Source organism: Chiroxiphia lanceolata, chromosome 2, assembly GCF_009829145.1.
Source record: "Chiroxiphia lanceolata isolate bChiLan1 chromosome 2, bChiLan1.pri, whole genome shotgun sequence".
Lineage (NCBI taxonomy): Eukaryota > Metazoa > Chordata > Aves > Passeriformes > Pipridae > Chiroxiphia > Chiroxiphia lanceolata.
Genome location: NC_045638.1, coordinates 55213386 through 55227982, shown reverse-complemented (window position 1 = coordinate 55227982; position 14597 = coordinate 55213386). Strand labels below are relative to the sequence as shown.

At 37.6% G+C, this 14597-nt stretch overlaps 1 protein-coding gene across 1 annotated transcript in view; it reads right to left on the bottom strand.

Moving 5' to 3' along the window:
* Positions 1 to 12802, bottom strand: part of LOC116782765 (complement C4-like) — a 48307-nt gene extending 35505 nt beyond the window's left edge. Inside the window, exons 1-9 of the mRNA XM_032679734.1 lie at positions 12655 to 12802; positions 10207 to 10399; positions 9007 to 9187; positions 8272 to 8342; positions 7880 to 7965; positions 7084 to 7166; positions 5863 to 5950; positions 1054 to 1159; positions 746 to 869 (exon numbers count right to left, since the gene is read on the bottom strand). Coding sequence (XP_032535625.1) covers positions 746 to 869; positions 1054 to 1159; positions 5863 to 5950; positions 7084 to 7166; positions 7880 to 7965; positions 8272 to 8342; positions 9007 to 9187; positions 10207 to 10399; positions 12655 to 12719 — 997 coding nt within the window. The 5' untranslated portion in view covers positions 12720 to 12802. The remainder of the gene's footprint in view (positions 1 to 745; positions 870 to 1053; positions 1160 to 5862; positions 5951 to 7083; positions 7167 to 7879; positions 7966 to 8271; positions 8343 to 9006; positions 9188 to 10206; positions 10400 to 12654) is intronic.
* Positions 12803 to 14597: the final 1795 nt, after the last annotated feature.

The following is a 14597-nucleotide window of genomic DNA, read 5'->3' as shown; positions in this document are numbered from 1 at the left end:
TAGAAGAACAATCGCAAGCAACCACTAGAAACTCTGGAAGGCATCCTCCAGGCTCATGTCCCAGATGAACAGCAAGACCAACCAATTTGGACTACATTGTGCTTGTGCATATACCAAGTACCACAGTCAATAAAATTGTGGGACATAAGAGGACAAACAGGACTCACAAGGGTTAGATCCTCCTCTGCATTGCGCTGTGGCTCTAACACATATGCCTCACCTCTAACCTGACAGTTTAGCCAGCTGAGGTACAAAGCAAGCTAAGATATCAAGTGCAACTAATAAATTCCTATATATGGAAGGAATGGAGGTGGCTAGGGCAAGTGATCAACAAGATCTTATGGGGATTAATTTATTTGCATTCATACATGTGTCTGATGCCACTTCAGAGGGACTAGGATATCTCAGATATCCTCACAGAGCTATTTCATGTGGGACAGACCCCATAGGACAGTACTCACAGGAGACCTGAGTACTTCTGGAGCAGCAATGGAAGACAACACAGGACCACAAAGGGTATTTAAAGTGGTCAGGATATTTGGGTTCAGATAAGTGAATACCACACAAAATGAAGTTTTTGTACAGAAGGGGGTCAGATGAAAGAGGCTGTCAGGCACTATAGCATGAGGAAGCTTTGCAGCAAAGATTGATCCAGTTGCACAAGATTTCCCACATGAAGGATTACAGTAGAGAAAGGTCAATATAAATATTACAGACTGTATCAGCTAAGCCATAGTGTACTCACTTGCAGTTTCTATGGTGGTAACAGCAACATATAAACAAAACCCTTCCAGAGTGGAAACACTCTTCCTTAATTTCTCTTCCAAAAGTAGTGTGTTTAAAGTAACTCTTCCTTTCCCATTTTGAATCTAAAACAAAAGTGAAAAAAAAGAAAAACAAAAAAAAGGGGAAGTGACAACCCTTTACTGGTTTGTTGCCATTAGAAATAAAAAAGTATTGCTTATATCATGACTATGGTATTGCAGGGTCCAGAATTTCTGACAATATTCTGCTTAGGTACAATAAATCGAAATAGTTCCTCCGAATACTTACAGAGAGCTGTTGCTCCAGGCCTGGAACAAACACTTTGTTTTCATTTTCATCAATGATGCCAAATCGCACATATGCAGCACCTTGAATTTCTTTCCCATAAGAGTGTCTTTGAAAGGAAGAAAAGCAAGGAGGTGAATTTTTATCTTAATAAAAAACAAGCATAAATCAGACTTATCATTTTATGTTGAAATAAAACTGGAATATTTGTAGGCATCCCATCTGTAATTAATACCTTGAAAACAAAAATTAGTCCCACTCACTTGTAACTCAAACATAAAGACTTTTACTGACCTGTGTACCAAGTAGTGATTTCAAATGCAGACATATATATGGAGTAAATCATGTTGGCAGAATCACATGTCGAGACACCATCTGACAAAATTTGTACCAGAGTAAACAAAACTTTTTTTTTAATGAATTAACAAGACCTTTAGTTGCACAGTGAGGTCTCACACAACTCATCCCCTTCAGAGAGAGCAAGGGAGGTATCCAATTTCTTCAGCCTGGATGCACAGCTAATTCCTTTGTATGAGACACCTCATGAGAAAAATTTTTGAATTAAGGGATCAGAGAATCATTTCAGGGACTGATATGAAGTATTTAGTTCCTCTGAAGATGTACAGAGACAGATCCTACCTACTGATATTTTAATACATGCATTAGGTACAGTAGACACCCTCTACCCTACATCTCTCCTACAGATTGAGACAGTATAGCATAAGGTTCATTTGTAAGTGAAATATTTGCCAGATAGGTATCTGTCCAGAACATCCCTGAACATTGCATATAGGTCATGGAGAGAGAAGACAGGGCATGTAGGACATGTTGTACATGGCTCCTTACTCGGCGAAACCCTGGCAGATGGAATCCTCTGGCAGCACAGTGGAGGATGCTACATGTGCTACATGAGACTTATCTTGGCCATAGTGTTGTCTTTTGCTTGTGGAAATCCTGCTTTATCTCAGTTCTGTAATGGCTTATTTTTATTTAAACAAAGCCTCTTTCAAATTGACCTGATCAGCAGCACTGATCTATACCAATGAAAGCAACTGAGATGCAGTTCTTATGAAAACTCCATTAAATTCCAGAACTAATAACGGTGGGAAACAATAGTAAAAATACCAAATAACTTTATTACATGCATGGCCAGTTCAGAGAAATAAGTTCAATTATCAGGAATTCCATATGTTGATTTTGATGAAAGTCAGGCAGCACCACTAGGACATTTTCCAATAGACAAAAGAATTATATGCTGTTATTAAGACCTAATTTTTCTTCTTAAATAATTGTGATGTTAATGAGTATTGAGATATATATGACATTTATAAACTCAAAAATGAGTGCTGCAATAGCATAGAGAAAATTTTAGAAAAGATTAAAATTAAAGCCAGTGATTTGATATTACTTCATATCACAGTATCAAGCAATCATGATTAAAGCTAGTAATTCAATAGAACCAAATAAAGAATTACAGGTGGTCAGGAGGAGATTAGAAGAGTTGAGTTCAGCCAAGCAAAAAGAAGTGGATATAGGATTCTGTCTGCTCTCTCAAGGTGTGCTGGAGAAGGAAGAACCAGTAGAGTTAAGGGCAGAGAGCAGAAGTCCAACAGGATATACACTGGTCAGGGATAAATTTAAATTAGAAATAAACCCAGATAAGAAGTAGGGGGAATGGGGGATCAGTATTCCACTTGGATACAGTTCCAGGGTCCATGTAGCAAATCTAATGACTGTGCTCTGTTTGGACCAGGTTAATTAAATTAAACAGTACAGTGCTGTTGTACTGCAGCCAGCTGGCAGAGCTCAAGCCATCCCCACTCTATTAAACAGCAACGGGGTCACATAAATACCTTGGGTTGACCTTGGTTCGTGCTTCTTCCTAAAAAGGTTTCAGAAATTGTCTGGGGAGTGCTGAATGGAGGAAGTCAAGCCCTTGCCATGCACCAGCTGAGCCATTGGCAACTAAGCTCTGGGGCTTGGGACCCAGCTGGAACTGTTTAATTGACTGATCAGGTGGCTCAAATAATTTCTCTGGTATCATGTTGAAATGCAGACAAAGTTCCTACTGTATGAGGATAATATTTGAATAAAATAATAATTCATTTGCTGCTCCTAATTTGGAGGGCTTTCTAGAGTCAAACACAAGATGAAATATGAATGGTCACAGTAGTAATGATGCATTAATCACGTGCACTCACATAGAACCATAGAAGCAGTAAGGTTGGAAAAAGTCTGGCTATTAACCCAGCACTGCCAAGTCCACTGCTAAACCATGTCCCTAAATGCCACATCTACATGTCTTCTAAGTATCTTCAGGGATGGTAACTTTACCACTTCCTGAGCAGCCTGTTCAAATGCTTGACAGTCCTTTCAGTGAAGAAATTTTTCCTAATATCCAATCTAAACCTCCCCTTGTGCAACTTGAGGACATTTCCTCTTGTCCTGTCACTTGTTACCTGGTAGAAGAGACTGAACCCCACCTCACTACAATCTCCTTTGAGGTAGTTGTAGAGAGTTGTAGAGACTCCTTTTATCCAGGCTAAACAACCCCAGCTCACCAGCTTTGTTGCTCTTCTGTGGATATGCTCCAGCACCTCAATGTCCTTCTTGTAATGAGGGGCCCAAAACTGAACACAGGATTTGAGATGCAGCCGCACCAGTGCTGAGCTCTAGTCCTGCTGGCCACACAATTGCTGATACAGGCTAAGATGCCATTGGCCTCCTTGGCCACTGAAAAATGTTAATATTTAATTCCTATTTAACTAAAGGTTACTGTAAGCCAAATGACTTCTATGGTTAATTATTGTCAGTGCTTAATAAAGACTCAAACTTTGGTTGTATAGACCAGGATTTTTTTATTCTTATTTGCATATTACTTTAGCAATTTCTATACTTAGATCTTTCCTCCCTTCTGTATTACTGTCTTCTCTCTTCCATTTGCATCAACTACTAAGATAGACACAAACTGTGCAATGGTAACTTATCAATAAGATATTCTTATACTATTCAATTATGTGTATGTTTCTAAAAGACGATACTCAAAGAGGTTTTGCCTAGGAAACTTAATGAAATACCTTTATAAAATTATACAAGTTATTCTATGGAATTAGTAAGTTATAAGAATGAACTTCTCTGCTAAAATATTCCCCAACAATGTCACATGTATATTTATATATTATTCAAAAATAATTGCAAACCATTAATGGTCAAAATACTAAAAGTGAATGGATACAATAAGCTTTACAGGTCAAAAATAAATAATCATTATGTAATAAAATATAAACAGTTCACTTTCCGCTATCTTGCATTATTGTTACCATACAAAAAATTTGCCCACTGTATAACACTAAATATATTTAACAGTACTGGCTGCAATAACTCTGTGTGATCCTATTCTTGCTTTTGTGCTAAAGAATGTTAAGGGATATGATGAATCAACCTCAAAAGCCATGAGGTGCTGATTTCTGTTTTAAGGAGTTGTTCTTAGTGACAGTCTAATACTACTTGCTGATACTGCATGATCAGCTCTTCCCTGACACATCAAAATTGCCTGGAAATGAATCTGAGCTTTTGTCTATCTAGGGAGAAATAAACAGAATAACTAATTCAGTATTATGTAGATAATACAGAGTACCTTATTTCAGGAGATGTATTCTTCCATATCAACTATCCAGTGTGTTTGACAATATCCTAAAACCCTTCTCTGTTTGATAGTACTGGTAAATATTAATTTCTGATTTTTAAAGACATAAAAATTAGACTCCTCACTTCTTTGAAACTGAATAGATTTCTCCCAACGATGAAAGAAGACCAGCTGCTTCCACATGCCTGTTGTCGTTTAATAAAATTTACTCCTCTTCAGAAAAAAAGAAAAAAAAAATGTATCTAGTTCTGATTTAGTCATTCTCTCAACAGGCAGTTTCTTAGTATTTTGACTCCTATTAAACTTGAAAATTCAACAGTCAAGAAGGTTTGAAAGATGTTGATAAGCCACTGCTAGTGTACAGCAAATTTAGATCGGTCAATTTGTGCTCAAAAATACCAGAGCCACAGAGCACTAAATGCTTATTCAATTTCAGTTCAGTCTGATTCTTCAAAACTATTAAAAATATTTTGATGGGTTAACTTTTCACTCTCTGACTTCCTAAGTTACTCTGTGTTTGATGCCATTCTAATTTGGTACGGGACCAGGTATAACTTATTTTTCACTGAGCCCTGACTCACAATCTGGCCAGTCTGAGAGCTTTGTAGCCATGACTCATCCAGACCAGTGTTGCGCTACTGTGCAACAACAGGCATATGTGTAGTGATTGTCATGGAAACTCCTCTGATTAATTGTATTTATTCCCCTGGAAACAATTCTGCAAACAAGTACTAGCTTACAAACTTCACTGGGCCTTGAAAAAATAAATACACAAACTTGAATCCATTTCTACTTGAATTAAATAACACATCTGCAGCTTTAGAATATTTCTAAATGTAAGAAGCAGAAGTATAAAGAAAACCAGGTGATCAGTTTGCCTGGAACCTTACCAAGCAACACAGAGGAAAATCCTAAATAGTCACCTTTACTAGCAAACTAAAATATTCAGAAAATCTTGCTCACCTTAATCACCATGACTTGAACGCGGGTAGAATTTTACACTGATGTCTCAAGTCATTAGTGGAAACAGAGAGTATGTAAGATTAGTCAGATTCAAGTAGAGCCAGAAGTGGGTTAACTGTTAATGACAACAAAAAGGAAGAAGCTGCAAAGTTCACAATCTACTTATCTGCCTCCTGAAACAACCTGACTCTGAGCACACCTACTTTGCCTCAATATCAAACACAAAGCTTTCATTCCAGATGTGGTAGTATGGCTGAAGTGGGATGAGTTTGACTTCAAAAGATGGAAGTTCTGCACGAAAAAAAGAAAGTGAAAGGTCATGACAAGCAAGTTTCAAACATATCTTAAACTCCTGGCATGTGGCAACACCCACTGAGAGGATGCAGCTGCATTGAGGGGATGTTTCAGTTTGAATCAGCAATGCACTATTGAAGCAAATCTCTAATCATCTTCCCTTGTTCTGCTTTGCTTCAGCAGTCTTTGAGCCCACAAAATCAATTTATTCATTTATTTACAATGAAATTAAGCCAGAAGATAAATTCCAACTGCTATTGGTCATTAAGTGCCCTGGACTAGAAGCAGTCTGAAGTAAACCCACCCTGAAATGGGTTGAGTGTGGACATGAGATCCCCAGCATCAGCTGTGTCACTTTGAATTTGCTCCTGTAAAGCCAAACTATTTGCTCCTGTAGATATAGTCAGGGTAATTTGCTTCTGCATGTAGGTGTTTGTGGAGGATGCAGTAGTCTCCACTATTCTGTTACATTCGCTACCTAAGGCAAAACCAGTTTTGTTAAACTGAGATTTTCATACAATCCCGAGGTTTTCTTTTGTCTTTAAGAAAAAAAACCCAACAAAATAACAAACCCACACTAACTTTTACAAGAAGGCATAATTTCAGTGCAAATAAACCAAGCAATTTCCTATCCCAAATTGTTAAATTTTTACATTTTTACTTTTCCCGCAGTGCCTTTACCGTTGCTCAAAAAAAACTTCTTTGAGTATAGGAACTCTCATAAACTTCCAGACTGAATGCTACTGAGAGAAAACAGGCAGGGTTTTTTTCATTGTAGTCTTCACTGGAAGCTTTAGGAGAATTGTAATGACTTTAAAAGGGAGCTCATCTCATTCTTTTTTTTCTGCAGTAGGAGAGCCCTTACAGTGTTTGGTGAAAAAAGTTAAAAAAGTGTTAAAAAAGATACTAAATCTGTATATAAATAAAGGTGTTTCTCTTTTTAAATACAAGTGGAAGCCATACAAAACCAGAGTTTTCCTTCTGTGCATTGGAGATAGCAATGATGCACAGAAACACTGTAAAATTTGTCCTTACTACCTAAGTAGAGCCAGGTTTAATCACTGCAGTATATCTTTTAACACATAGTCGTAACTTCATATATTCAAAATGCAAATTTAATATTCTCTTACCATATTTTTTAACTTCAAATTCAGCAGAAACATTAGACATTTCATGTTGGTGAAACCAGGCTTTGATTTTCCAAGTTCCAGGCCTAAAGTTCAGATTCAGCAGAAAATAGTTAATTAGGATTCCTCAGATATTTGATGATACCAATATATAAATTATCACTACACACTAATATTTTCCTTACTTTGATCTCAGCCCAAACTAATTTATTAATGGATTTCTCTTTGCTAGGAGGAGCCAGCAACATATTTCCAAATGTCCTAGAAAACACTCAAAATAACTGTACGAGGAAGTACAAGATAACATATTTGCAAATCACATGTAACATGTATCACCTTTGAAAATCCTCAGAAACAGAGCACTCATCAAATATTTCCTATAGCTTATATTCATTGTGATATCAGAATCAACCTAGCACGCAAGAACACACTGAATATTAAGTAAAAGCCTGACTGAAATAATTAATATTTAATAATTAAGATATAATTAATGACACTTTGCAAACTAAGCTCTTGCAGAAGTGCTCTCTTGAATGAAGCCATACATTGGAACAGATATTTACCCAGTTTTTTTAGTTTTCCCTTATCAGGATACATGCTGCTAATTACAGCATATTAACATTAAATTCTGGACTCAAGTCTCCAAGATGAGGTGCTTAAAGGTAAAAAGATATTAACCATAGGCTCAATCTTTGCCCTATGGTGAGAGAACGACAATTTTGAAAAGTAATTCTAGCAATTCAGCAGTTAAAAATCTTAATCTACAGGTTTTCATACACAAGGTACAGCAATAACGTACTCAGCAACGTCGGGTATTTCAAAATGTTCACTGAACACTGCCTTTATTTTCCGATCTGACTTTTTAACCACCATTCCTTTTGAATTCTGTTGAGACAGAGAAAGTAAACATGAAATTATGCACCAGGTGTCAAACATTTACATACAGAAGTTCAAGTTCGTGGACTAGTCCTATGGAAGAGAAAATTCTTTGCTGACTTTCCTACTTTATTATTCACATGTCACGTTTCCCTCCATGCTCCTGATATCAGCCAAAACCAACCAGAAATATCTTACTATGTGTAAATACTGAGAGGAGTCAAAGCTATAGTTTTGCTCTTACATCTTTTGTGCAAGTTATTCATATTTCCTGTGTTGAAGAAGAAGTCATCAACAGTGTTTTTGCATACTTACTAGCACAGCAACTGTTACCGTGTCATCTGTTGGCCTCATAGCATTGTCCAGAATGAAGATCCTGTATTTTACTGTTTAACAGAAGAATAAATACAGTCACATATTTTTTTTTTGGCCTTTCTAGACAGTAATTATTACGAGCTGTAAAATGAGTACCTGAATTTGGTATTTATTGAATTTAGTATTTACTAAATTTCTTTTAATGAAAATAAGTCTGAGAAATTTCAAAAAAGAATTGCATTCTCCCACAGGCTTTGCATGTTACCTGACCAGATAACCTCTTGAAGCAAGTCCTGAAAATTACTCACTTTTATATTCATTCTGCAATCGAGGCCTGAAACCAAACTCAAGAACTCTGTTTACTTCTGTCTCTTATTACTTAATGAAATTATTAGGTAAGAAAGCAGTTGTGGTCTTAAAGAGCAAAGGACACTTATTGCTGGTGGTGCAAGCAGGACCAATATGAGTTTTGGTTTTTTGCAGGTTTCTCACAAATTTGTTTGCCAAAGAAATGTTGTCATTAAGCTTTTCAAACAAAAAAGAACAGATTTTGTCTGGCTCCTGTTAGAATGACTCTTTGACTCCAGTGGCATTTCCACAAGGGTTGCTACAATGCACAGTGCAGACCCTGCAGAAGTCCTGGCTGCAGGAAGGATCAAGTCATTGTTGCTTTTTCTAATCATGCCCTTGTAACATCTATATTCAACATTCAAAATGCAGCATTTGTATTTTAACCTTTGGAACTTTGTGTGTATATAGGCTTGTCTGTTTGAATAAAAATGTAGCCTTTCTTGGAGGACAGGAGGATGCGAGTGCTTTGAACGGCCTTAGGAAGCTCCCTGCTTTCAGTGACCAGCAGAACATATGGTCGATTACTCTTCTTCAACAGGTTCTGTTGCAGAGTCCCTGGCTTGACCTGAAGAGGACAAAAGGGAAAAATCCACAGAGTCAGAGATGAGCTTGTTGACTCTGGGGCCACATAGATGAGGCCCCAAAACAGCTGAAGTGCTTAAATAATTTTATTAGCACCATTCAACAGAAGATTTTCAATCATATCTTTCTCACTGGGGGTTATATCTTTCTTCCTAGATGAATATTTCTTTTAAAGTATAGATACTATCTATAACTAAAATCCTTTATTTTCCATCATAGAAATACACTCTCTTCTGTTCAATGGCAATAACTCAAGCCTGGTGAATTTTCTTCAATTTACATGCTTGTTGAGTTCCAGTCACCATGTATCCTGTAATCCGTATTATGCTAAAATCTTGTCTGTGAGATTGGTGCTTTACTTCATGCAGTTTTATGTGATGCTTCTAAACATCACCCTCAACAGGAATCCGTTGATCTGAAAGCTCAGCTGTTAGCTTTGGGGGAAACTGATCAGAGCTAAACTAAGTATTACTGTGCTGTTTTCCAACCAACTAGCCCAAACCAGTGCTACTGAACAAAATCCTGCCAGACTTCAAAGAATCATGGCAGAAGCAAAGGATGCAATGCAGGATGTAAAGAACTAATCCACTTAAGACTTAGCAGAAGCAACAAAGGCTTTGTTCTGAGACAACACATTTTTAAAGGTTTCTCCTGTTTGTAACATGGCCAATAGTAAGTCAAAGATATGAATGCAGTCGTAGTTTAAGTGATGTAGAACAACAGTGATAAAACAATTAAACTGAACTTATTTTATCATCATGTGACAAAATCGTGAGCTTGTTATTTGGGCACAAAAGTGCACTTACAACCACCAGTTAAATTACATTAGATGTTCTTTTATTAGCTGGTTGGGTGAATATGGTGCAACTGTCACTGGAAATGGTGTTCTACCACGTGTCTCTAGGAATCAGTGTTGTCTCTGTTCCAACCTATTCCTAGTACAAATCATGTGCTTTTTATCACTTAATTAAAAAATGTACATCACTGTGATGGCAGACTCACCATTATTTTTTTCATCTCCTGGTAGTCATTATTTTCGTTAAGGTTAAAGATGATCCTGTCTGACAGGAGCTGATTTTTAAGCTCATCTTTGAAGTACGCAGTAACTCGCACAGGACTCTGTGCTCCGTGGACTTGAACTGTTATTGTCTCGTATGTGCCCAAATGTACCACATTTGGAGCAGTAATAAGAAATCTAAAACAACAGACAAACAGATTGTCCAGTATGCTCAGTGATTGTCCAATCAGTACAAATTTTAAAGAAAAAAGCAGACTCTCACAGAATAGCTGAGCTTGAGAATTGTGGAGATCAACTGATCTATTGCCCCAGAATAGAGGTTAAAAGTAGACAGTTTCTCCTCAACTGATCCCCAAATTCTGAACCATCACATTTAACTCCTACAAAATATCAGTCCCTATACATTGGAGAGAAAAAAACCTGCAACATATCCCAGGAACCACTTATGGAATTTATAGCCTGGTTTAACTCAGACGAAGTTTTACAAACTCGAATTTCTTAAACAAAATGAGGCCATGTATTGAAAGACAATGAATACATATTCATAAATACATATTTAATGTTACAAAGTTATGTATCTTTGTGTATTAGCACTTACATTATGACAGCATATGCTTTAATATGTCAGGAGAAATCAATTTCCTATCTAACCATGTGTATGGGGTTACAAGTAGCTGATCTTCATTGTAACATCACTGTTTGTGAAGTGCAGGAAATGAGAGACCACAGAAGGTAAGACCACAGCCCTGGGAAGGGCTGAGCTGGAGGCTAAACTGGTTAGGATTTCTTTTTTTCTCTTTATTACTTTCCTTTGTTCTAAACTCTGCTCTGGTGCTTCTTAGCAATTAATTTCATGACCATTAAAATGTAGATCATTATTCTTGCTCTCATTTTTTTCCAGGATATTTTACGCACAAAAATCAGAGAACTATGTCAAAAATCATGTCATGACTCTTCACATATAAGGTCACATACACAAAGAATAGTTCTCAGTTCAAGGAAGCTGCTTTTGGAAAATTATTATTCTGCAAAAGACTTCTAAAATGAAAGGTAAATGATTTTGCTATCATCAGAATGGGTTGGCTGAACTTTCTCTTTTTTACTTTTTTAAAATAATGTTTCTTCTTTCTTAAATGTATAAAATGAATGGTGGGGTATAGCAACCAGGGAATAAAACTGATATTTAATTTCATTCACTCAGAGTCTGTTGGTTCTAGCAAAAGGTGACACAAGACCTAACTTCACATATGGAAAATAGAGAGTAATGCTTGCTCTCTGACATAGTCTACAGAAATTCAAGGTATTTTTTTTTCCTGAGGTATAGTTAGTTGCTTTGGTTGTTTAAAAGTTTACCTGTGTAATAGCTCAGTGAGGTATGGTCACTAGCCTACACTGCCCATAATCTCAGCTAGCTAGACCCAGGCCAGATCTAGTCTCAAAGCATCACGCTATTTTTCTGATGTAGTGTTCAATTTCATATACCTGATAAATTCAGCACCTTGCGTTTCCCACATCCCATTACCTCAGGGAAAAAAATCTATCTCAGTCCCCCTTTCCACTAAGGCTTTTTTCACAGATGACAAAGATTGTGCTTTACTAATGATGATGTTCCATAGGTACCCCAACATCAAGTTTTTGTGGGGCTGTAGTTTTCATGCTGATGTGGACATCGGAGTTCAACACCAGGCTGCAGGCAGGAGTCTGCACCTGGATGAAACATCATCAGAAAAGAAATAAGTATTTGGGGCTAGAGGTAACCTCAAAGGTTACCTGATATGGAAGGGGAAGAAGGTTTGAACTGACAGCCCAAATATCTCATCAAAGCTCTCCTCTGGGTATGGTAAATACCTGCAAACATTTGATCCTCATGGGAAAAAAGAAAGAGTCTCTTCTACTGTACCTCTACCCTACAGATAAAGATTAATTTGAAGGACCTTTAACATACTCCACAGGTTTTCTCAAAGAGTAACACCTATTTCCCAAACTCAGGAATTTGTCCAACTAGAAGAACCAGTATCAACACATGTAAGTCTCCGCTAAAATAGAGGATAAATACAGAAAAACACTGAAGCTCTCCCAAAAGTGAAACCTTTGCTTTCTGCAATGTATAGCTCAATTACTGAGATATTGTTTCCGAAGATTTTTCAATCCAGTACATGTCATAAACAAAAGGTGAACAAACAGCAATAACAGAATGAACAACATGCTTTAGTGGGATATTTTTAATTTTTCATTACTAAGTGGAGGTCTCTTCCCTTAAAAGTGCCTTAAAAGGGCTGTTTTAAGCTTTTTACCTCTTACCTACTTAAGATTACATGAATTTTCAGTGATCTAAGAAACTGGCTTTGTTGATTATCAAGAGAGAGAGAGAATATTTCCTACTTTCTCTTCCAAGGGATAGGATTTAAGAATTGACAACAAAATGTACTTACGATGGTGCTTGCTGTGTATCAGACAGCAGCAAACAAAAGCTCATGAACAATGCCAGCCTTTCCATTGGAAAACTCTACAATATCTGCAAAACAGAAATACCAAAGAGCCACTGTCAATTTAGATCCATGCTGTAAGAAATGGGCTGATGGCACATTGCAGCAAAGAATATTACCTATCCTGGTTATTTATTAATGACTTGCAAAATGGTGCAACCAAACATGATGGACCTGCTGGTGATGTGCACATTAATACCCCAGGGACAGACATTCTGGACTAAGACACAATTTTACATTTGCTTATTCATCCATTCTCTTCCCAGCTTCAACATTTTGACATGACAGCAACTAAAAGTCACGTGCAGAGACAAGTTTTCACAAATACTGCAAAGGCATCCCAAAATCAAAGTAGATACTGTGGCTAAAAGAGAGGCTGTAAAGCATTTCTAAGTGGGGACAAATGCAAGTGACAAGGTCATTCTCTATGCCATTGCTTAACCCCAGGTATTTCTGTGGTCCAGCAAGGTGAGAGAAAGCCCCTTCTGGTTTATATAGCACCAAAGTAATTGTGCTGGAAATCTCCCTGTACAACACCCTCTCAATCTGTCGTGCTTGAAGGCGTTCATCTGCTTTAATTTCAGTGGAAATAAAATTGATGGCTCTATCTGAGCCACTCAGTCCATTTTTCCCATTTTTCGAGACAGAGGGATTTCCAGCGGGTAATTACTCTCATCTTAGCATAAACATATAAGATGACTCATCAGCTGATGGTATTTCAGACTGTAGGAGAGACAAAATATCTTACAAGGTAGGATATTGATTAACAGGGGAAAAAATTGTCTGAGGAATAATTGTTTGTCCAGGAACCAGTTTTGATCAAAGGCAAATGAAAGAACAAACTGAAACTTTCATCAGGTCTTGTTTTTACAAACCTTTAATGGATTGCTGTCTCCCAAACATAATTTTGTTGACTCATGAGAATGGAAAAATGCCCATCTGATTTACAGGCGGGTCAAGTCTCAGAAATGATCACACGGCTATCCCCCAGGTTCTGATGATAAACTGCCCTTTAATACACCACATTTAAGTCTGTGTCTTTAATTATTAGCAATGAATGCCTCAAAACGGCAGTCCAGTATTTGTAACATGAATTTATGCTCACAGTATGGGCTCACTGCATGTTGTGCTGTGAAGATGAAGGGACCTTCACCTCACCCCACCACCTGCATAAGTGACATCTCTTCCCTTCCTTTCAAGACAAGGAGGTAGGGAAAGAGAAGAAGTTGTCAACAAATCAGTTCACTATTTTATAGTAGGCATGCCACAAGTCTGGTAGCTCCCTCTGAGACCAAAAAAGATGGCAAGTACACTCTGTCCATTGCTGGACAGAGAAAGGGCCAGAAGCAGTATCAGGAAGAATGTTTCTGACTTCAAACTAACATCAGAAAAAGCTAAGTTTTGCCTGCTCTAGGCATAGTTTTTTTATCAAGAGACAGCCAGTTTCCTTCACCCTTCCTCTCCTGGCTTCCACTCTCACTTCAGGTGTCAGGAGGGAGGAAGAAGTTGAGGAGAGGTACCTGTGGATCCTCAGGGTCCAAATCTGTGCTCTTTGGGAGATGTTTACAGAAGTTCAGACTTGAGAACTATTAAGAACAAAGTTATTTTCACTCTGCCCTCCCTCTACACCCTCTAATTCCCTCTGCTGATTTATTTCCATGCAAAAATCTCATCATTTTCCTCAGGGCTTTTGGCCTCCCAAGCCAAGCCAGGTGAGGAGGAAGAGCAGAGATTTCCACCACAAAGCTGGTTTGTGTTCAGGAACAGGGCTCATGCTCTCCACAGGGAGCAGAAAAGGCTTGTTAAACTTGCAGCTGGTAAAATAAGGACTTCTCACTCTTGCAGAGATAATGAGGGAGTTAAGAGCAGCAGTGGCTGTGGAGCATAAG